At 43.9% G+C, this 22952-nt stretch overlaps 1 protein-coding gene across 5 annotated transcripts in view; it reads right to left on the bottom strand.

Moving 5' to 3' along the window:
* The window catches only part of gstcd (glutathione S-transferase, C-terminal domain containing), a 230140-nt gene that overhangs the window by 30220 nt on the left and 176968 nt on the right, over window positions 1-22952 (bottom strand). For all 5 annotated transcript variants that reach the window (XR_012098605.1, XR_012098606.1, XM_073042489.1 and 2 more), the window contains 2 exons: window positions 10348-10392; window positions 7458-7586 (listed from right to left, as the gene is read on the bottom strand). Coding sequence is in view for 3 of the 5 variants with exons in the window: in XM_073042489.1 (XP_072898590.1) it covers window positions 7458-7586; window positions 10348-10392 (174 nt within the window). In the remaining 2 variants the exon portion in view is untranslated. The remainder of the gene's footprint in view (window positions 1-7457; window positions 7587-10347; window positions 10393-22952) is intronic.

The raw sequence follows: 22952 nt of genomic DNA, 5'->3' as shown, positions 1-22952 counted from the left end.
TGGAGGCGGATACCCATTCCTATGTCTCGGCATGTTCCATCTGTGCCCGGGGAAAAGCCTCTCATCGGCCACCTGCGGGTTTACTTCGTCCTCTACCTGTCCCTGGTCCACATCGCCCTAGACTTCGTCATCGGTCTACCCCCTTCACATAGGAAAACCAAAGTACTCACCATGGTAAACCGGTTCTCCAAGGCGGTGCACTTCGTAGCCCTCCCTAAACTCCCTTCCTCTCAAGAAACCGCAGATCTTCTCGTCCACCCCGTCTTCCGCCTCCATGGAATCCCCGCAGACATTGTCTCCGATCGAGGTCCCCAGTTCGTCTCACAGGTATGGAAGGCCTTCTGTCAAGCCTTAGGTGCATCTGTCAGACTGTCATCCGGCTTCCACCCCCAGACGAACGAGCAGATGGAACGGGTCAACCAAGACCTTGAGGCGACGCTGCGTTGTATAACGGCAAACAACCCGTCCACCTGGAGCGACCACCTCCCGTGGGTTGAGTACGCCCACAACTCTCTGCTGAGCTCTGCCATTGGAAGGTCTCCATTTGAGTGTTCCCTGGGGTACCAACCCCTGCTGTTCCCCGCACAAGAAGAGGAGATTGCAGTACCGTCGGATCAGGACCATATTGAACGGTGCCTTAAGGTTTGGGATCAGCAAAATGCAATAAGAAGACAGACGATCGACTCTGGACACGAACAATCATTCCATGGTCATTTAGTATCATATTTCTTCCCTGTTCTGATATTTGGTCTGAATAATGGCTGAATCTCTTGACCATGTCTACATGCTTTTCAGCACTGAGTTACTGCCACATGATTGACTAATTAGATACTTACATTAACAAGCAGATGTAAGATAAGACTTTGCTCATTAACTGTAGGATAAGATATAACAGCAGAATGAGGCTATTTGGCCCATTTTACTGAGTTAAGTATTGTATGTAATTAGTTTTTGCTACAACAAGTGTATGGGACATTGGAAAAAAAAGGTTGAATTTCCCCATGGGGATGAATAAAGTATCTATCTATCTATCTATCATTGAGTCTGCTCCACCATTTCATAATGGCTGATCTAGTTCTCTCTCTCTCAGCCCCAATCTCCTGCCTTCTCCCTGTATCCCTTCATGCTCTGGCCAATCAAGAATCTATCAGCCCAGCCTTAAATATACCCAATGACTCAGTCCATAAATGCTACCCTCAAACATTGAGCTATAGTGGGCTTCATACATTTTCATCTACATTGTCTGTAGATATTTTGCACTTTAAATCACTCTTGCACTTTGATCAAAACAATTTAATACCTAATGAGCATACATGGGTACAGCTCTTCAGTACTCCTGATTTTTAGGATTTCTGCATTTCTGACCACCCAGACCACCAACACCCATTCCATGGAGAATTGGGTATGGCCGGTGCAGCAAAAGAACCTAAATCAGTTTGAAAAGGCCTCTGCACTGAGCCCACTTGAAACCACCTGGCAAGGTGTGGAGGATTCCTGGTGACTCTGGACCTACAGGTAAGGGATTGGTTTGGCATTTGGTAGGCAGTTCCCAGAGAGAGAGAGTAGGAGCCTTTTGGTTCATCAGAATGTCCACGAGGAGGTCTGTTACAGCAATCTGGGTTGGTTCCTCAAAACCAATGGTAACCAGGAGTTCGTAATCACTGCATGGTTGTTTGTATAGAAAGCAGCGAAGGAGGTCTGGTTCTCCTGGGAGGTGGTTCCACCTGAACCCAACGACCTATGGACCACAGTCTCCTGCTTTTTCCAGTAGTTGCACCTTTGGACCCATGGTAGTTGTTCATCACTTGACTTGTCTCCTTGTAGCACAGGAAATAATAGTCTGTGCATGGTTCTGTTGTATCACCAAAAGCTGTCCCTCCATTGATGTCCATGTTCCACCGGATTTTCTTGAACAGCTGACTTGGCTCCTTTGTTACTGTATATGGAATGGGCACATGCAGATGTACAGTTGTACCTAATGAATTGGACATTGAGTGTACATTTCTCCTTTTTTCTTCTTTGTATAAGACAATCTATTCTACCATTGAAAAACTATTCCCACCTTCCTTTTACTATTCAGTTGTTAATTTTGCCAGCACCATCACTGGGTCGGCACTAGAAATGACTGACAATTCAAATCAACCAATCTTGACCATTTTGGAGCTGCCTTCAGTTTCTGTCAGTGTCCCAGAATCATATGCAATATTAATACACAAAAGCAGCTTAAGCAAAAGCCAACCCACACTAGGACAATTCAAGGATAAATTATGTTCACTACAACATACATATGGGAAACTCCATATTTAAAAGAGCCCTTAGACAACTTTTATTGAATGCTTTGTAAACATATGCAGCTTTTTTTGTAGGAACACTCAGTTACAGTACATTTACTACATACTTTTGGCTTATTTGCTGCATGACATACTGAACAAAAGCAGAGCTTTCAGATGTAGGGCTGCACCAGAGTTTAGGAAGCAAGCATCAGATGCAGGCCACAATTGTTGGTGCTTTATGCTAAAGTTAACAAAATAGATCAGTCTTGAGGTGACTAAGTGCAACATTTCATGTTACAAGTGGAAGTAAGAGAAACATGAAATGCCATGAAAAGTGGTAGGCTCAAGAGGCACATTACCAGACTTCTGCACCATTCACTGGTACTAGCTCTGCTGTGCTAACCTCCTCTTTGAACAGTGCTTCTGCTGGCAAAGCCTCAAACAGGACACAATTGCAGGCCCATACCATCTGCTCTGAAATGATCTACATTCAATTCTCACCTCATATTATTCCTCAGTCAATTTTATTTCCATATTTCCATGCTATTATAGAGGTTGATGAATAACATAGCAATAACTATTCCTACCTCCATCATGCAAATGACTGTTACATCAGTCATCACTTTCATCTCTCTTCTCACAGGCTGCCGGTTCTCTCAGCATTATTGCAGCTCCCAAACTAATGGGTTCATTTCATGACTTTTGAGTCGATCAGGTTCCTGCTCTGCCATAAGATCCTGATCCTATATGAACTACAGCTCACCTGCACGCTCACTGACTATTCTTTAAGGGAAGTCTGTCATTAAACTAACAATAGCGCAGAGTACTGTGAGCCACCTTCTTGTTCTAGGTCACTGACAGAGCTAGCAGATTGTTTTCACAAGTCAACCATGACGGAAAAGAGATCACCGTTGTAATGCTGGCTCTAAAACATGCTGTCAAACAAGCTTACATTACAAAGTACCTAAAATGCATGGGATCTTCTTGTGCATTTAATAGAGCTTCATCATTCTGACATGATCTTGGGATTTATCTAATATTTCACCTTCCTCTACTGTTCTCTAACACTAAATTATATCAATTATGCAAACTTGAAATCACATAATCATAAAAGAAAATATTTTGAAAGGATCATAGCAGATTCTTTAAACCAGTATTGATACTGAGAGTTGCAAATATGGGTATAGAAATAGCAGATGAAGTTTAATCTGGCCAAATGTGAGGTGCTTGGAGATCTGATGGAATGGCAAGACTCTTTTACAGTGTTTATGTACAGTGGGATTTTGGGATCCAAGTCCATAGCTTCCTGGAAGTAGATGGACAGGGTGAAAGGATGGTAAAGAAAATATATGGAATGCTTGTCTTTATTAGTTAAGGCACTGAGTTTAAGAGTTGTGAAGATAGATTGCAGCTTTATAAGATTCTAGCTAGGTTGTATTATTTTCTTGTTATCATTATAGGAAGGATGTGGAGGCTTTAGAAAGGGTTCAGAAGAGGATTGCTAAGTTGCTGCCTGGATTAGAGGGCACGTACTATAAGAAGAGGGTGAACAAGCTTGGGTCGTTTCTCTGGAGCAGCAAAGGCTGAGGGGAGATCTGACTGAGAGTATAGGATTGAGAGGCACAGATAAAGCAGACAGCTAGTCTTTTTCCCACAGTCCAAATGTCTAACACAAAATATTGTAAGGGGGTGATAAGTTCAAAGCAGATATGCAGGGCACGTTTTTTTTTAAACAGTGTAGCTGGTGCTTGAAATGTGATGGTGGTGGAGGCAGATACGATTGAGGCATTCAAGGGACTTTTTAATAGGTACATGAATGTGCAGAAAATGGAGGGATATGAACATCGTGTATGCAGAAGGGATTAACTTAGTTGGGTAATTGATTACTAGTTTAACTTGTTCAGTACAGCAGCATGGGCCAAAGGACTTGTTCCTGTGCGGCCATAGAGTCATTCAGCATGGAAACAAACCCTTCAGCCCAACTAGTCCATGACAACCAAGATGCCCTGTTCAAGCTAGTCCCCTTCACCAGCCTACAACCTTCTGAACCATTCCATCAATATGGTTGTCCAATGAGCTTGTTTAAAAGTGTTATTATACCTGCCTCAGCTGATTCCACACAGATGCCACCTTTTGTGTAAAGATATTGCCCCTCAAGTTCTTTTTTAAATCTTTTGCCTCTCACCTTAAACCTGTTTTCTCTAGTTCTTGTTACACTATATCTGGGAAAAACACTTGAGGAATTCACTCTGTCTATGATCCTCATGATTTTATACACCACTATAAAATTACCTCTTAGTGTCCTACACTCTGAGGAATACAGTCCTGGCCTGTACAACCTCTCATAACTCAGTCTCTCAAATACAGGTGGATCCTTGTAAATCCTTAAACACAAAGTACACTGCAGATGCTGTGCTCAATTCAACACGTACAAACAAGCTGGGTAAACTCAGCAGGTCGGGCTACATCCGTTGAAATGAGCAGTCAATGTTTTGGGCCGAGACCCTTCGTCAGGACTGAAGAAGGCTCTATAAATAAGGTGGGGGGAGGGCGAGAAGGAGAAGGCCGGTTAGGCACCAGGTGAAAAACCAGCAAGAGGAAAGTTCAATGGGTGGGGGAGGGGAAGCAGGGAGGGGACAGGCAGGAAAGGCGAAGAAGGAATGCAAGGGGAAAGCACTGTGCAGCAGAAGAAGACAGAACCATGAGAGAGACGACAGGCAGCTGGAGGAGGAGGCAGAGCGAAACCAGGATGGGGGAAGGGAGAGGGAGGGAATTACCAGAAGTTGGAGAGTAATTTCCTCCCTCCCTCCCTCCGTTCCTGCGTCCATCCCAGCCCCACTCCGCCTCCTCCCCTAGCCGCCCACCACCTTCCCACGACTCCGCCCTCCTCCACCACACAGCACCCTCCCCCCCCGATCCCTTCTGCCCTATTTCCTATACCACAGTGGTCAAAATTAAGTGCAGCCTCACAATCACACTATGACCTTCCAATGTTTATAATCAATACTCTGGAGAGCATGCCAAAAGCCTTCTTCACCACCTTGTCTACTTTTAGCAAACCATGAACTTGTAATTCAAGGTCCCTCTATTCTACAACACTCTCTTATCCTTCTCTACCAAAGTTACTGCATGCCCTCATTTCTTTCTTGAGTATACTTCGGCATCCCTTATACTCATTGAGAGATTCACTTGATTGCAGATGCCTGTACCTAATTGACGCTTCCTCTTTTTTGATGAGGGTTTTTGAGGTCAGGGCCTCAATAACTCTCATCATCCAGGGTTCTCTGCCTAGCTTTTCACTCTAACAGGAATATACAGACCTTGAGCTCTCACTATCTCATCTTTAAAAGCTTCTCACGTGGCTGTGGTCCCCTTGCCACAACAGCTTACTCCAAACAAGCTCTTGTCTCATACTGTTCCATGCCCTTTACTGTTTCATATTCTATGAGAAGTTGCAGTGACCAGTAAGGCTGTGGAAATCACAATTTTACATATGCCAATTTTAATAGAAAAGACCTGACACTCATTGCAGTCAATAAATCTATCTCAATCATTTGTACTTACTTAACATCTGCCACTACTCCATAAAGAGGTAAAACTCTCAAAAAAACAGTGCTTGCTTCCTCCCTATCAGTTTAACAAAACATTATACGATTAAAGTTAGCATATAAACTCTGCACAACTGAATACGGATACTGCATGATCAACAATAGTCTCAGCTCCTAATTATTCTCATTTGCCTATCAAAAATAGTTATTTACATCAGATTCTTAATTAGACGTACTGTATGCATCCAGAGGCTGTGTATTGGTCAACACCAAATGCTGGTTTATTGTCATTGTTTTATATGACATAATCTTTGTTGTTTTGTGGAAGGAGTACAGTGCAAAGATATAAAATCACTGTAAAATACAAAATAAATGAATAGTTCAAAAAAAAGTACCAAGTAGTCTTCGTGGACTGTTCAGAAATCTGATAGTGGAGGGGAAGCAGCTGTTTCTGAATTGTTGATTGTGGGTCTTTAGGCCACTGTATGTCCTTCCTAATGATAGTAATGAAAAGATGGCATAACTTGGATCTTTAATGATAGATGCCAACTTCTTAAGGCACTGCCTCTTGAAGTTGTCCTCGATGGAGGGGAGAGTTGTGCAAGTGATGGAACTGGCTGAGTCTGCAACAACTGCAGCGTCATATGATTCTGTGCATTGGAACCTCCATACCAGGTGGTAATAAAACCAGTCAGAATTCACTCTGCCGTACATCTATAAAAATTTGCAAGAGTCTTCGGTGGCATACCAAATCTCTTCAGGCCCCCTAACGAAGTGGAGCTGCAGGTGTGTTTTCTTCATGAATGCATCAATGTGTTGGGTCCAGGACAGATCCTCCGAGATGTTGACACCAGGAACTTAATGCTGCACATCCTTTCCACTGCTGACCCCTCAATGAGGATCGGTGTGTGTTCTTCCGGCTTCCCCTTCCTGAAGTCCACAATCTATTTCTTAGTCTTGCTGACATCATCTCTAGATTTTTTTAAGGTTTCTCAAGAACTTTTTCTGCAGCATAGAAATTTAACTTCTTTCACTTCATCATAATTTATACAACCTTACTAATTCCATGGAAAATGAAAATCAAGGAACTACATATTTTGGAAATCTGAGATTAAAATAAACATACACGTTGGGAACACTCAGCAAGTCAGGTAGCATCTGTTTAAAGGGAAACAGAGTTAATGCTTCAAGTCAGGAATCTATCTAAATGAAGTGTTGCCAACCTTAAGCATTAACTCTATTTCATTTTCCTCAGAATTCTGTAATTTTCATTTTCAAATATTTTCTTCAGCCAGGTAGTCCTAATATATTTATCATATGAAATATTAAAACAAAAGCATAGTTTTCAAAACAATTCATGCATCATACGTAATTTCTTCTTCATTGTAAACTAATCAATCAGAGAACCCGCTCAGTCATGATCTAATGACCCCTGCTGGCAGCTACACATCTGGTCATCAGAGGATCAAGTTCACAGATGATGCTAATAAACCTGTGATACAGACAGCAAGTCATGTGGCCAATGATTTCTCAAGCAGGAGTAAGGGAATAACACATTAAGAACTTTTGGAAGAGGCAACAATAAATTAAGTTACATTACAACTTCTACCTTAATAGGCTTATGCAGTTCACTTACGCCAATTTGAAAAGATCCTGTGAAATAATCTAGGTTTGTCTGCAGAAACCAGATGTTTTGTAATCCAAGGTAATCACATCTGTCTCTAGCACGCACTAATGATTCTTCTTTGTTTTCCACTAAAATCACCTGGAACATATATCAAATCTAATCAGTATCAGAACCAGAAAATGCTGGAAAAGTTCTGCAGGCAGCATTTGTAAACAGAGCATATGAACTTACATTGGAACTGAGAAAAGGTAGAAGGAGAACAATGTTTATAAGATGCAGAGAAAATATAAAGTGATGGAGAAAACAAAATGGAAGATCAGTGTTAGAGCAGAATGGAGGAGAAATTAAATGGATTACTGCTACCACATCTTGCAAATTAAGTGTGATACCATCATGTAATACATCTTCCCCATAGCTCTACCTTCACATTCTAGGACAATGACAATGACAAATATAACATATCCTTCTCACTAAACAACGAATGCAATTCATAGTCTTTCTTCTCTGTTGCAAGATGAAAGAGGACAACAATTAGTTTAAAAATACAAATTTGGGTAGCTTTACCTAAATGGTTGAACTCATTGCTGAGCATTCATCAGAACATCATTACAACAGTGTAGAATGGCAAGACCAGTGAGCCTAAGTGAGAAAGTTGAAGTGAATTCATGACTATTGACTCAGAAAGATATTTGTGAATTCCGTGAACCTCCATCAAGAAGTGGTTCAATCTGCATTTGATCTCCCCAGTGTAGAGGAAACTGCATTGTGAATTATGAATACACTACATTAAACTGAATGAAATACACTATTATCTGTGCTTGAAAAAACATTTGGGAAGCTGGAGACCTGGAATTACTATTGCTTAGTAAGAAGGAAAAGGTACATTGGTTGCTGCAATCATCCCAGAGATCAGATCAGATTAATATCATATCCACCAAGGTATAATGAAATTCCTTGCTTGTCTGAAGCCAGACCTTTGGCTGATCATTATAGCAACAATAATGTTTTGAATTCAAACCAGAAAGTAAAGACCCTACTGTGATTCTATGAGGAAGGGGAAGGAATGGCAAAAGAAGTGGATGAATTGCAATAGAATGGAATGTATGGGTCAGCAAGACCATCTCAAGTTTGCTTAAAGTCACCAAGAATTCTTTGCAGCACAGAAATATAACCCTATTTACTAAACACATAATACACTGCAGATGCTGTGGTCAAATAAACACGTACAAACAAGCTGGATGAACTCAGCAGGTCGGGCAGCATCCGTTGAAAGAAGCAGTCAACAGATGCTGCCCAATCTGCTGAACCCCATTTACTTCTTCATGATAATTATACAACTGTACAAACATTGTGGAAAATAAAAATCAAGGTAATACAAATGTTGGAAATCAGAAATTTAGGAAAAACTTAAATGCTGGAAGTACTCAGCTAGTCAGGCGGAATCAGTGGAGGAAGAAGCTGTTACCATTTCAAGTCAGGGACCCTTTGTCAGTGGAAGGATCTTTAACCTTAAATTTTAATTCCATCTCTGTCTCCACAGACAATACTTAACCTGCTGAGTGTTTCCAGCATTTTCTGTTTATATTTCAAATTGTGTGAAGGATTGCTATATATAAAAAGCAAATTATATTTTCTAAACAATATCCCATGGTCTATAAAACAACGGTAATGCAAGGATACAGTAATAGAATAGCCTACACGTGATCTACATAAGAAAGTAGAAGAACTTAATCTTGGTAAATTACAGTGGGAGTCTGGGAAATTTAGAGTGAGATAATGACTGTGGAAACATGCAATGTTTATTGCCACATTGCTAAGAAATGGACCACAATTACACGTTTGCAGAGAGTTACACAGATGTAATTCACAAAAAACAAACAGCTGGCATATGTTAAAGTTTGTCTACTGAACTACATTCAGTTTTTGATGGTGCAAGATCAAGGAAGCTGACATTTGTAACTACTACACAATAACATAAATAAAGCAATTCCAGATCAAATTATTTTTAGCTTCAAATGCTGAGTCACAGACGTTTTCAAAATGCTTAAATGGGCAAAAATCTAGTTTCTCAGGATACATGGCTCCAATCCCCCCATCTCCTTTCCTAATACATAAATATTGCATGATCAGAGTTCATACCAATTGAAATTTTCTTAATCCATTACAACTCCGTAAGTGAAATTTCCCCTTTGAATAACATGAGCTACCTCATGTCCCACGCCACTCGAGTGTAACTATTTCTTTCAATGAGTTGTAATTTTTATAGGAAAATAAACAAATTACACTATGGAATGTGATCCTGTAACACAAACTATCCTGAAATCCAAATAGATTATAAAACAGAACTTAATTTATATTGGCTTGATGAGCTGGTGCCCTTAGACACAGACCAGTTAAAGGCAGTTTTTCTTTGAATTATATATTGAAATGTCAGCTTCCAGTGCTTTCACAGCCTTTTTATAAGCTTTTTGTCAGCATTTCTGAATTCTGTATGTGGACAGCAAGCAGACAGCAGTGAGGTTGATGAATTTCAAGATCAAGCTATGCAGTCAGCCATAGGTATCATCCTCTAAATCTCTCCTTGATGATGCGGGATGGAACACAGAAGGAGAAGATGATTGTTACTTGAGACTTTGATGAAAGGGACCAGCATACAAATTTGGCCTAAAGCCCAACATATAAAACAACATATCAGATGGTCAGTAGGTTAAAAAGAAAATGTTGGCAGGCTTTCACAATGTAGATCTAGCTGCTCCCACAAACTAATATGTGAGTGCCTGTGCCTGGCTTGCTTTCTGCAATATGGATGTCTTACATGCCATCACAAAGCTCTAATCGCAGGTTGCAAATTTAATTCCAGAGTAAGCAGAGTAACTGCAACAAATTTAAAATTACATACCTGGCATGATGACAAGATATGAGCTAGGACAATCCCAAGGTGCCCCTGTAAATATAGGTCACACAGTTCAGTTAACCAGTGGTCAATGGTGTTATTTCAAGGTCAGACATGCATAAATTTGTGAAGACAAACATCTTTATTTATCTGCCTGTTAAATGAACTTTGAGTACTTACTCTTTGCAAGGTAAAGGGATTTCAAGCTTCCACTCACAGAAGTTTTAACAACAAAATTATCAGGTTTGTTATTTGTTTTATGTCTGCTGTGAAAATGGAATCATCAATGAATGTAAGGAAGGACAAGCCAATGGTTCAGTACAAATGCTGACAGAGTTAAGTAGCACCACAGACGCAAAATTCATAAGGGCGAAGAATGCAGAACTGAAGGTGCTGTATTTAAATGCGCGTAGCATTCAGAATGAGGTGCACAAACTCGCGACGCAATTAAAGATTGGTCGGTATGATGTGGGCATTACTGAGTCGTGGCTGAAAGAAGGTCATAGTTGGGAGTTTAACATCAAAGGATATACTTTGTATCGAAAGGAAAGACAGGAAGGCATAGGGTGTCGAGAATGTCAAATCTTTGTGGGCAGAGTTAAGAAAGTGCAAAGGTAAAAAAAACATTATGGGAATCATATATAGGCCTCCACATAGTAGCCAAGATGTGGGGTTGAGATTGCAAAGGGAGCTGGAAAGGGCATGTAATAAGGGCAATGTAACAATTGTAATGAGGAACTTCAATATGCAAAGAGATTAGGAAAATCAGGTTGGTGTGAGATCACAAGAGTGGGAATTTGTTGAATGCCCACGAGATGGCTTTTTAGAGCAACTTGTGCTTGCGACTACTAGGGGGAAAGGCTATCTTAGATTGAGAGTTGTGTAATAACGCAGATCTTAATAGGGAGCTTAACATAAAGGAACCCTTAGGAGTGAGTGTTCATAATACGATTGATTTTGCACTGCAATTTGAGAGAGAGAAGCATAACTCACATAACCTTCTCTCCCATTTCCTGCACATCTGCCCTCACCCCATCCGCCCACCACCTCATTTGGGATAGGGTTCCCCTTGTCCTCACCTACCACCCCACCAGCCTCCAGGTCCAACGTATAATTCTCCGTAACTTCCGCCACCTCCAACGGGATCCCACTACCAAGCACATCTTTCCCTCCCCCACTTTTTCTGCTTTCCGCAGGGATCGCTCCCTATGCCACTCCCTTGTCCACTCGTCCCCCCCCATCCCTTCCTACTGATCTCCCTCCTGGCACTTATCCTTGTTAGCGGAACAAGTGCTACACCTGTCCTTACACTTCCTCCCTCACCACCATTCAGGGCCCCAGACAGTCCTTCCAGGGGAGGCAACACTTCACCTGTGAGTCGGCTGGTGTGGTATACTGCATCTGGTGCTCCCGGTGTGGCCTTTTATATATTGGTGAGACCCGACGCAGACTGGGAGACCGTTTCGCTGAACACCTACGCTCGGTCCGCCAGAGAAAGCAGGATCTCCCAGTGGCCACACATTTTAATTCCACGTCCCATTCCCATTCTGATATGTCTATCCATGGCCTCCTCTACTATCAAAATGAATCCAAACTCAGGTTGGAGGAACAACACCTTATATACCAGCTGGGTAGCCTCCGACCTGATGGCATGAACATTGACTTCTCTAACTTCTGTAAATGCCCCTCCTCCCCTTCTTACCCCCTCCCTGACATATTTAGTTGTTTGCCTGTTCTCCATCTCCCTCTGGTGCTTCCCCCCCACTTTCTTTCTCCCGAGGCCTCCCGTCCCATGATCCTCTCCCTTCTCCAGCTCTGTATCACTTTCGCCAATCACCTTTCCAGCTCTTAGCTTCATCCCACCCCCTCCGGTCTTCTCCTATCATTTTGCATTTCCCCCTCCCCCCCACTACTTTCAAATCTCTTACTATCTTTCCTTTCAGTTAGTCTTGATGAAGGGTCTCAGCCCGAAACGTCGGCAGTGCTTCTCCTTATAGATGCTGCCTGGCCTGCTGTGTTCCACCAGCATTTTGTGTGTGTTGTTTGAATTTCCAGCATCTGCAGATTTCCTCGTGTTTGCTCATAACTCACATGTATCAGTATCACAATGGAATAAAGGGAATTACAGAGCCACAAGAGAGGAGTTAGCCCAGGTGGCTTGGAGGGGGATACTGGCGGGGATGATGGCAGAACAGAGGTGGCCGAAGGTTCTGGGAATAGTTCACAAGGCACAGGATAGATTATGCTCCACAGAAGAAGTTGTTCTCAAATGGCAGGGCTAGGCAACTGTGGCTGACAAGGGAAGATAAGGACTGCATAAAAACCAAGGAAAGGGCATACAATGTAGCAAAAGTTAATGGGAAGTTGGATGATTGGAAAGCTTTTAAAATCCAACAAAAGGCAAGTAAAAAAGATATATAAGGAGGGAAAAGGTGAAATATGAGGGCAAACCAGCCAATAATATAATGTTTTTTTCAGTTGCATAAAGAATAAAAGGGAAATGAGAGTTGATATTGGACCACTGGAAAATGATGTTGGTGAGGTAGTAATGGGGGACAAAGAAATGCAGATGAACTTAATAAGTACCCTGCTTCAGTCTTTACTGTGGAAGACAGTAGCTGTATGCCAGAGGTCCATGAGTGTGAAATAGCAGGAGTGAGTGCCATTGCTATTACAAAGGAAAAAGTGCAAGGCAAACTGAAAAGTCTTAAGATGAATAAGTCACCTGGACTAGATGGACTACATCCCAGGGTCCCGAAAGAGGTTTCTGAATTGCGAACGGATACATTGGTCATGATCTTTCTAGAATCATTTCATTCAGGCTCCTGATGGCGGTTTGAGTCCCGCGTGTGTGGGCCGCCACCCCCCCCCAGAAACGTCCATCGGGGGAGTGGAGCCCCCAGTCTGTGTGGCTGGCCTCGCCGGCCGGTGCTGGTACCTTCACTGGTTGCTCAATGTCCAAGTGCACTGGTTTGAGGCAGTCCACTATAGAAGTCTCTTCCCGGCCACCCACCTCCATGACACATGTGGTTCCGTTGTGCCAGATCACCTTGAAGGGTCCCTCGTACCACCGTCATAGAGGTGACCTGTGCATGCCCCTGCGAATAAAAACATACTCACAGTCTTGGAGGTCTTTTGGGGGTGAAGGATGGCGTGGGACCATGCCTGGAGGTCGGGACCGGTGCCAGGGTTCCTACCTTGTCCCGCAGCCTCGTTAGCACCATTGCTGGAATTTCTTCCGAACCTCGGGCCTTTGGTATGAACTCGCCTGGAACCGTCAGGGGGGCGCCATAGACCAATTCCGCCAAGGTGTTGTCCAGGTCCTCTTTGGGGGCTGTGCGGCTGCCCAGTAGGACCCAGGGAAGCTCATCTGTCCAGTTGGGACCCTTGAGGCATGCCATCAGGGCCGACTTGAGATGCCGGTGGAATTGCTCTGCCAAACCGTTGGACTGGGGATGGTACGCTGTGGTGTGACACAGTTGGGTGCCCAGGAGCTGTGCCAGTGCTGTCCACAAACCAGACGTGAACTGTGCCCCTCTGTCGGAGGTGATGTCCATTGGGAGGCCGAACCTGGCGATCCAGTTTGCAATGAGCACCCTGACGCAGGACTCAGTGGACGTGTCTGTGAGTGGTACGGTCCGGTGAACCTGTCTACCATGGTAAAGATATACCTGGTGCCCCGGGAGACTGGCAGGGGGCCGACGATGTCCACATGGATGTGTTGGAACCTCCTTTGCATCGGCTGGAACTGCTGGAGGGGAGCCTTCACGTGCCGCTGGACTTTGGCGGTCTGGCAGTGTACGCAGGTCCTGGCCCAGTGTCCGACCTGTTTGCACAAACCATGCCAGACGAATCTGTCCGCTACCAGCTTGATGGATGCCCGGATGGACAGGTGGGCCTGGTTGTGCAGCGTGTCAAACACCCGGAGCCTCCATGCTGCTGGTACCACGGGTCGCGGTTTATCGGTAGATACGTCGCACAGGAGTCGATTCGCTGCCGGGCCGATAGAGATGTCCTCCAACTGGAGCCCTGAAACGGCGGTGCGGTAAGCCGGGATCTCGGTGTCTGACCATTGTGCTTCCGCCAGTGCTGCGTAGTCTATTCCTGAGGACGATATGCCTACAGAGTGGAGGCAGGGGCGAGACAGTGTGTCGGCGACGACTTTGTTCTTCCCTGTGATGTGGCGGATGTCCGTGGTGAATTCTGAAATAAAGGGCAGGTGCCTCTGCTGCCGAGCCGACCAAGGGTCCAATACCTTGGCCAGTGCGAAGGTAAGGGGCTTGTGGTCCGTATATATGGTGAACTCCCTTCCCTTGAGGAAGTACTGGAAATGCGGGACAGCCAGATAGAGCGCTAGCAACTCTCTGTCAAAAGTGCTGTACTTCACCTCTGGTGGCTGTAGGTGCCAGCTGAAGAAAGCGAGTGGTTGCCACTGGTCCTCAACGAGCTGCTCCAGGACTCTGCCAACTGTTGTGTCCGAAGCGTCGACTGTGAGTGCCGTGGGTACATCGACTCTCGGGTCCACTAGGAGGGCCGCCTTTGCCAGCGCCTCCTTGGCCCGCTCAAACGCCTCCGTGGACTCCACGTCCCATGCCACTTCTTTGGCCTTGCCGGCCATCAGGCTGAACAAGGGTCTCATGATGTGGGCCGCCGCCAGCACAAACCGATGATAAAAGTTGACCATCCCTACAAACTACTGCAGACCCTTGACCGCACTGGGCTTGAGGAACTGGTGGATGGCCTGGACCTTGTTCGGTAGGGGAACTGCGCCATGTCGGTTGACTCTGTGGCCCAAGAAGTCGATCTCCGTCGGCCTGAACTGGCACTTCACCGGATTGATTGCCAGTCCGTGGTCGCTCAGGCGTTGGCAGAGCTGGCGTAAATGTGCCACGCGCTCGGTGCGAACTGCTGGCCACCAGTAGATCATCCAAGTAAATGAAAACGAAATCCAGGCCGCGTCCCACTGAGTCCATGAGCCTTTGGAAAGTTTGGGCTGCATTCTTGAGACCGAAAGGCATCCTCAGGAGTTTGAGCAAGCTGAACAGGGTGATGAGGGCTGTCTTGGGCACGTCGTCAGGGTGAACTGGGATCTGATGGTATCCCCTGACCAGATCACTCCTTGCAGGTTCGCTGTTAAGTCCTGGATGTGGGGTACCGGGTATCTGTCGGCAGTTGTGGCGTCGTTGAGCCTTCTGTAGTCTCCACAGGGCCTCCATCCTCCTGCGGACTTGGGCACCATGTGCAGCGGAGATGCCCATGGGCTGTCTGAGTGGCGTACGATTCCCATCTCTTCCATCTTACGGAACTCCTCCTTGGCAAGGTGGAGCTTGTCAGGTGGGAGCCTGCGAGCTTGGGCGTGCAGCTGCGGTCTTTGCGTGGGGATGTGGTGCTGCATGCCATGCTAGGGGTCGGCCGTGGAGAACTGTGGGGTGACTATGAAGGGGAATTCCGCCAACACCCTGGTAAATTCATTACCCGAGAGAGTCACGGAATCCAGGTGGAGGGCCAGTAGCTTGGCTTCTCCGAGCTGGAAAGTCTGGAACGTCTCAGCGTGGACTAAACACCAGCCTTCTAGGTCAACCAGGAGGCAGTTGGCTCGTAGGAAATCTGCCCCTAGTAGTGGCTGTGACACCACTGCCAATGTGAAAGTCCAAGTGAAACTGCTGGACCCGAAATGCAGTGAGATAGTTCACAGGCCGTACATTCAAATACTGATGCCATTTGCAGCGATGAGTTCCGGGCCTGGGACCACATTATGAATGTCCATGTTCGAGGAGGAGGCGAATGTCCTTTGGCATTTGCTCGAGGAACAACTGTTCAAATAAAAGGCACGGCTTATGGCTGTCCATGAGCGCCAGCATATCGTTCATGAGCTCGGATGGCGTGCGGTCGCCCAGGCTGTCCATGTGTAGGAGCCGTGCGGCCCATTCGTGGTGGGAGAGTCCGGAGGTACAGATCAGGAGTGCCTTAAGCTTCGCATACCTGTCCTCCGTTGGTGGTTGGCGTAGGAAGTCAATGATCCGGCCTGCTGTCTCCTGGTCGAGCGTGCTGGCCACGTAGTAGTACCATGTGGCGTCGGCTATAATGTCTCTGATATTGAACTGGGCCTCAGCCTGCTTGAACCAAACATGGGGTTGAGTGGCCTAAAAAGTCGAGAGCTTCAGAGAGACCGCGCTGTGCGAATTATTCAAACTCATGGCTGGTCGCAGAGTCGCCGGCTCCAGATGCTGTCTGGAACGTCAGGGTCACCAACGTAATCGTGCGCAATGCGCTACTAAAGAAACACACGGAGGCAAAGAGAGCTGAACTCAGAATGCCTTTACTGATTCAAAATCGCGCACTTAAATCTGCCCTCCCATGGGCCCCTGCGACCCACAGGGCGGACGTGACGTCAGACTGTCCCTGGAAGGTCCACCCCGAGCGGGTAGTTCCAAACACGTTACCACGTGTCTGCCCGTGGCTCCCGATGGCAGTTCAAGTCCCACGTGTGCGGGCTGCCACAACCTTAAATAAAGATTTGGGGATATACTTTCTCCACAATTAGTTAACAAATAAAACTGTATTCTCCAAAATCACCCTATTTGAAGACATATATTTGCACAACTTCAGTATTTGTGAACTTAATTAGCTGAACTAGCTGCTGATAAATCTTTGTTCAGAAGCATTGTTTCCTCAAGTAGGCAGTTCAGCATCTTGATCATACTCCTCAATTCAATAGCGTCATGGCTGATTGGTTCCTTGACTCCACTTAAATTTATTCTAGATTCTTTGGTAAATATATAGATAAAAATATTTATGCTTTTGAACTCAAGAATTTCCAGCATAAAGGTACATGCTTGACAATATAATGTACAAATTGCCATTATGTTTTCATATATATTTCTGTATGCTTTTAAAATGCATTTGATTTTTGAGAAGACACAGACAACTTTGTCGAAAACAGTGATATATTTCAACATACTCTTAACTAAATATTATACTATAAACAAACTATTCAATAGTAATGCACAAAACATACAAGAGACACAACATACTGCAGTTTCTGGAATCTGCTGCAAATAACAAACAGGAATTTTCAACATTATGTGACCTTACAACTCGACTGAGAATGGAGATGGAAGACAGCCAGTATAAAGAGGAGAGTAGGAGGGTTGAGACAAGGCTGGTAGATGATGACACAAAAGACCACAGATGCTAGAATTTGGAATAACGTGTAATCTGCTGGAAGAACTCAGTGGGGCAAGCCGCATCACCTGCATGCCTCCTCCAGTCCACTGATTGTTGATCACGGTTGATCAGCCAGTAGGGAATAGATAGACCAAAAGGGCTGAGGGATGATGGCAGTAAGAGCCAAGTAAAGGCCAGGAAGGGGTGGAGTTAAGAGCAGAGGCAGGTGGAAGCAGACAAGGAAGGAAGAATGGCTCCTTATATTCTGCCTGGATAGGCTACAACCCATTGGTACACTGAATTTTTGAATTTCGGCTAATACTTACCTCCTCTCTTTCTCTCATTCTGCCCCATCTCCATTCCTCCCATTTTTGCTCCCTCTCTTGTAGCCCCATACTTTGGCCCATTGTCATTCTATGCACCTACTACCCATACACTTCACCAAATGGATCCCTTCGCCCGTCCGTCTGATTCCATTTGCCATCACTTCTCCATCATTGGTTCTCATTAACACCTTCTCTACTTATCAGATTCCAGCACTTTTAGCTGCTGTGTCCTCCCTTAACACCCTCTATATATGTCACCAGCTTTACCCTATCATTCCCCACCTGATTCCATCTTCCTTTTATTCCCCTTTCTGCATCCACATATCACCCATCTGCCTCATCTGTCTCTCAACTCCGACCTTCCCCCCTTCTGCCCATCTTCCCTTCACCCTCTCCTATGATCTGTCTCATTCCTCCCCCTCTCCCCTTTGGACCAGCTATCTTTCCTCTCCACTCTCAGTCCTGATTTAGGTTCTTAACCTGAAACATCAACAATTGCTTTCTCCTCACAGATGCAGTTCAACATGTTGTGTCCTTCCAAAGATTTTAGGCCCATGAGATCCAGGGGAAACTGGAAAATTGAATCAAAAGTGGTTTGGCAATAAGAGACAAAGAGTAATGGCAGAGGGTTGTTTCTGTGATTGGATGTCTGTGTTATCCACAGACATCCTTACTGTTTTCAACATAAGATTGGGATATGGATGCAGGCAGCAAGATCAGCAAGTTAGTAGCTTCCACTAAGACTGACAGAGTTGTTGACAACGTATAGTGGTAGGGTACAGGGTAATATCAATATGACGGTGAAATGGGCTGAGAAATGGCAGGTACTGGAATTTAAGAATAACAAATATGACGTGATGCATTATGGAATACTAATGAGGCCAGGACCTTTATCATCAACTGTAAGGTCCTACTTCCCCCCCCCCCCACTTTAATACTTCAATTGAGTACTTTGGTATGTAAATCCAAAGATCCCTGAAAATGGCAGGACAGGTTGATAACATGGTTAAGAAGGCCATAGGGGTACTGGCCTTCATTAGTTTCAGCACTGAACACAAGAGCAAGGAGGTAATGCTTCAACTTTAGTCAGATCTCAGCTGGAATACTGTGTGCAGTTCTGGTCACCACTCCATTGAAATGATGTGATAGCACCAGAAAGGAGTAGAGAGATTCACCAGAATGTTGCCTAAGGATGGATATTTTCATTAGAGATGCAAGGTCTATTTTCCCTGGATCACAGGGGTTTAAGAAGAGACATGACTGGGGTGCATAAAGTTACAATGGGTATAGATAGGAGAGAATGGTGGAAAGTTTAAAACTAGGGGACTCTTTCTAGCTACTTGTTTTGGTAGCCATCTAGTTTTGGGTTGTGTGGGTGGGGTGGGTTTTCCAGTTCCAACATTTCTTTATTGTTTAGGACATGTTTATATTTTGACCTTACGAATCTATGTTTACATCTCTGCTCCCAGACTGCTATGGTACTGCTTGATTTTTTTATATGCCTGCTGCCTTTTATGCATTAGTAATTGATAATGGCTAGTGCACTTAAATTTGTGAGCTGGAATGTAAAGGGACTGAACCACCCTGTTAAAAGGAGGAAGGTATTCTCACATATTAAACAACTCAAAGCTGACATTGCTTTCCTCCAAGAAACTCATATTCGTTGTTTCGATAACTCCCGGCTTCTGTCCAAGTGGGCGGGTCAGCATTTTCATTCATCCTTTGCCGCTAAAGCTAGGGGAGTCTCCATTCTTATTAACTCAAATATTCCTTTTGAACTCCATAATAAAATATCGGACACAAATGGCCGTTTTATTATTGTTTCTGGTAAACTATATAACACTAAAGTTGCACAAGCAAACCTGTATGCCCCCAACTTTGATGATGTTAACTTTTTTGAACGGTTTTTTTCCTCACTACCAGACTTAAACTCATACTCTCTATTATTGGGTGGTGACTTTAACTGTTGGTTGGATCCTAAACTGGACCGATCGTCCTCTGTTACCAGATCACCTACCAAATCTCTCTAATTTTGGTATCTCTGATATATGGCGTTTCCTCCATCCTATGGAGAGAGATTATTCCTTTTTCTCACATGTTCACCATACCTTCACTAGAATTGACTATTTCCTACTCGATAACCAACTTATCCCATTTGCCCACACTTGTGACTATCAGAGTATACTGATTTCTGACCATGCCCCAATTACCCTCTCCCTGAACTTTCCCGGTCTCCCTCAGAGGAACAAACACTGGCGATTCGATTCAACTTTATTATCGGATGATGATTTCGTAAAATTTATTAAAGACCAGATAACCTTCTATTTTAACACTAATACATCACCTGAAGTGCCATCCCAGATTGTCTGGGATGCCATGAAAGCATATTTGAGGGGTCAAATAATCTCTTACACAGCAAATCTCAATAGAAGATCCCGTGCAGATCGAGCAGACCTCATTAACCAGATTAAAGATGTGGATCAATTATATGCCCAAACTAAGAACCCTGAATTATACAAGAAGCGCGTTGAACTCCAAACTAAATTTAACCTTCTGTCCACTCAACCTGTCGAACGCCAACTTCTCAAAAGCAAGAGCCGCTTTTACATTCATGGGGATAAGTCTGGTAAATTCCTAGCCAATCAGCTGAGGCGTTCTAAAGCCAAACAACATATTACAAAGATCCGGAAGGAGAACGGAGACTTTACATCGGATCATTTAGAAATTAATGACGCATTTAAAAATTTTTATTCTCGGCTTTATTCCTCTGAATCCCTGAATGACAATATCTCTGTGGATCAATTTTTACAGAATCTGAATATCCCCTCACTTTCATCTGATTTCAAAGCCAAACTTAATGCGCCTATATCACTAGAAGAAATATCTTTTGCAATTTCTGCACTGTCCTCAGGGAAATCTCCTGGACCTGATGGGTTCCCTGTGGAATTTTATAAATCATTCTCCTCACTTCTTTCTTCTCAGTTACTTTCAGTATTATCTGACTCGTTTAACTACGGCAAATTGCCACCCTCTTTCAATGAGGCATTTATTATTCTTCTTTTAAAAAAGGGCAAAGACCCAACAGAGTGTTCCTCGTACAGGCCGATCTCTCTGCTCAATGTTGATGTAAAGATCTTAGCTAAAGTGTTGGCTCATAGATTAGAAACCGTTATTCCCTCCATTATCTCTGATGACCAAACAGGCTTTATTAAAAACCGTCTCCCTTTTTTTAACATTCGGCGTCTATTTAATATTTTATACTCAGTTCCAACTGGGACTCCTGAATGTGTTATCTCCCTCGATGCGGAGAAAGCATTTGATCGTATAGAGTGGAACTACCTTTTTGCAGTCTTAGAAAAATTTGAACTCGGTCAAAGTTTCATCTCTTGGATCAAATTGCTGTACCTGTGTCCTACTGCTTCTGTTTTAACTAATTTTCAGAAATCCCAGGTATTTAATCTCAAACGTGGCACTCGTCAGGGATGCCCCTTAAGTCCCTTTCTCTTTGATTTGGCTATAGAACCTTTGGCGATAGCATTTCGAAATTGTCCTGAATTGACCGGGATTTGGAGAGGGGGTGTTGAGCATAAAGTTTCTCTTTATGCTGATGACTTATTACTCTTTCTCTCAAATCCTTCTACATCCTTACCTCTAATGTTTTCACTTCTTGACCAGTTTAGCCAGATCTCTGGCTATAAACTTAATTTACATAAGAGTGAACTTTTCCCAATTAATAAAGAAGCACAAGAACTAACATTTCGTGATCTCCCTTTTAAAGTAGTCCATAATCAATTTACTTATCTTGGAATTACAGTCACAAGGAAGTTTAAAGATCTCTTTCGTGAAAACTTTGCCAATCTTTCATATGCTACAAAACAGAGTCTGGTACAATGGTCACCTCTATCTATGTCCTTGGTAGGTCGTATCAATGTTGTCAAAATGTATGTTCTCCCCAAATTTTTATACTTATTTCAATCTATCCCAATTTTTATTCCTAAATCTTTTTTTGATTCCTTAGACTCTATTATTTTGTCATATCTGTGGCAGAATAAGCGCTCTAGAATTAATAAAATCCACCTCCAAAAATCTAAAAAAGAGGGTGGCATGGCTTTACCTAACTTTCGCTTATATTACTGGGCAGCTAATATACGTTGTGCTGCCTTCTGGTCTTTCTTCCACGGTCAACCTGAGTGCCCTAACTGGGTGGCAATGGAGTTGAGCTCCACTAAAGAAGTATCTATATCTGCACTTCTTGGCTCTGCACTCCCTAGCAGTCTGCCCAGATCAATAGCTAATCCTCTGGTTAGACACACTTTGCGTATATGGGCTCAGTTCAGGAAATGCTATGGTTTCCAGGGGTTTTCCATTTCTAGCCCTGTCGCACATAATCACCTTTTTTTACCTACCACGTTCGATTCAGCATTCCATGTTTGGTACAGGAAGGGCATTAGACATTTTGAAGATCTCTTCATTGATAACCGCTTCACTTCTTTTCAACAGCTCTCTGTTAAGTTCAACCTGCCTAACGCTCACTTTTTCAGATATCTCCAAATCTGACACTTTACTGCTCCTTTAATTCCTAACTTTCCTGAAATGCCTGCGAAAAATGCTATGGACCTATTTCTCTCCATTAATCCACTAGGTAAAGGTTTAATTTCAATTATCCAAGATAAATTAGCAGCCTTACGACGGGCCCCTGTGGATAAAATTAAAATGGCCTGGGAGCAGGATTTAAATATCTCCTTATCCGAGGAGAGCTGGGACTCAGTTCTCAAATCGGTTAACTCAACCTCTCTTTGTGCTTGCCATTGTCTCTTACAGATTAAGATTGTTCATAGAGCCCATATGTCTAAATCTAAACTATCTCGATTCTACCCTGGCATTAGTCCGCTCTGTGATAAATGCAAGAGGGGCGTGGCCTCTCTCATCCATATGTACTGGCTCTGTCCTAGCTTGGAGAAATTCTGGAAAGATGTCTTCACTACACTATCGGGTATTCTGAATCAGCACCTAGAACCTAACCCCTTAATAGCTCTGTTCGGTTTTTGGGGCGAGACAGATTTATGTCTGGGTCCGACCAAATGCCGAATACTATCCTTTGCCTCTCTCCTGGCGAGA

The sequence above is a fragment of the Hemitrygon akajei genome, chromosome 4 (genome assembly GCF_048418815.1).
Source record: "Hemitrygon akajei chromosome 4, sHemAka1.3, whole genome shotgun sequence".
Lineage (NCBI taxonomy): Eukaryota > Metazoa > Chordata > Chondrichthyes > Myliobatiformes > Dasyatidae > Hemitrygon > Hemitrygon akajei.
The sequence above is the reverse complement of the archived record's forward strand: the minus strand, read 5'-3'. Positions and strand labels throughout refer to the sequence as shown.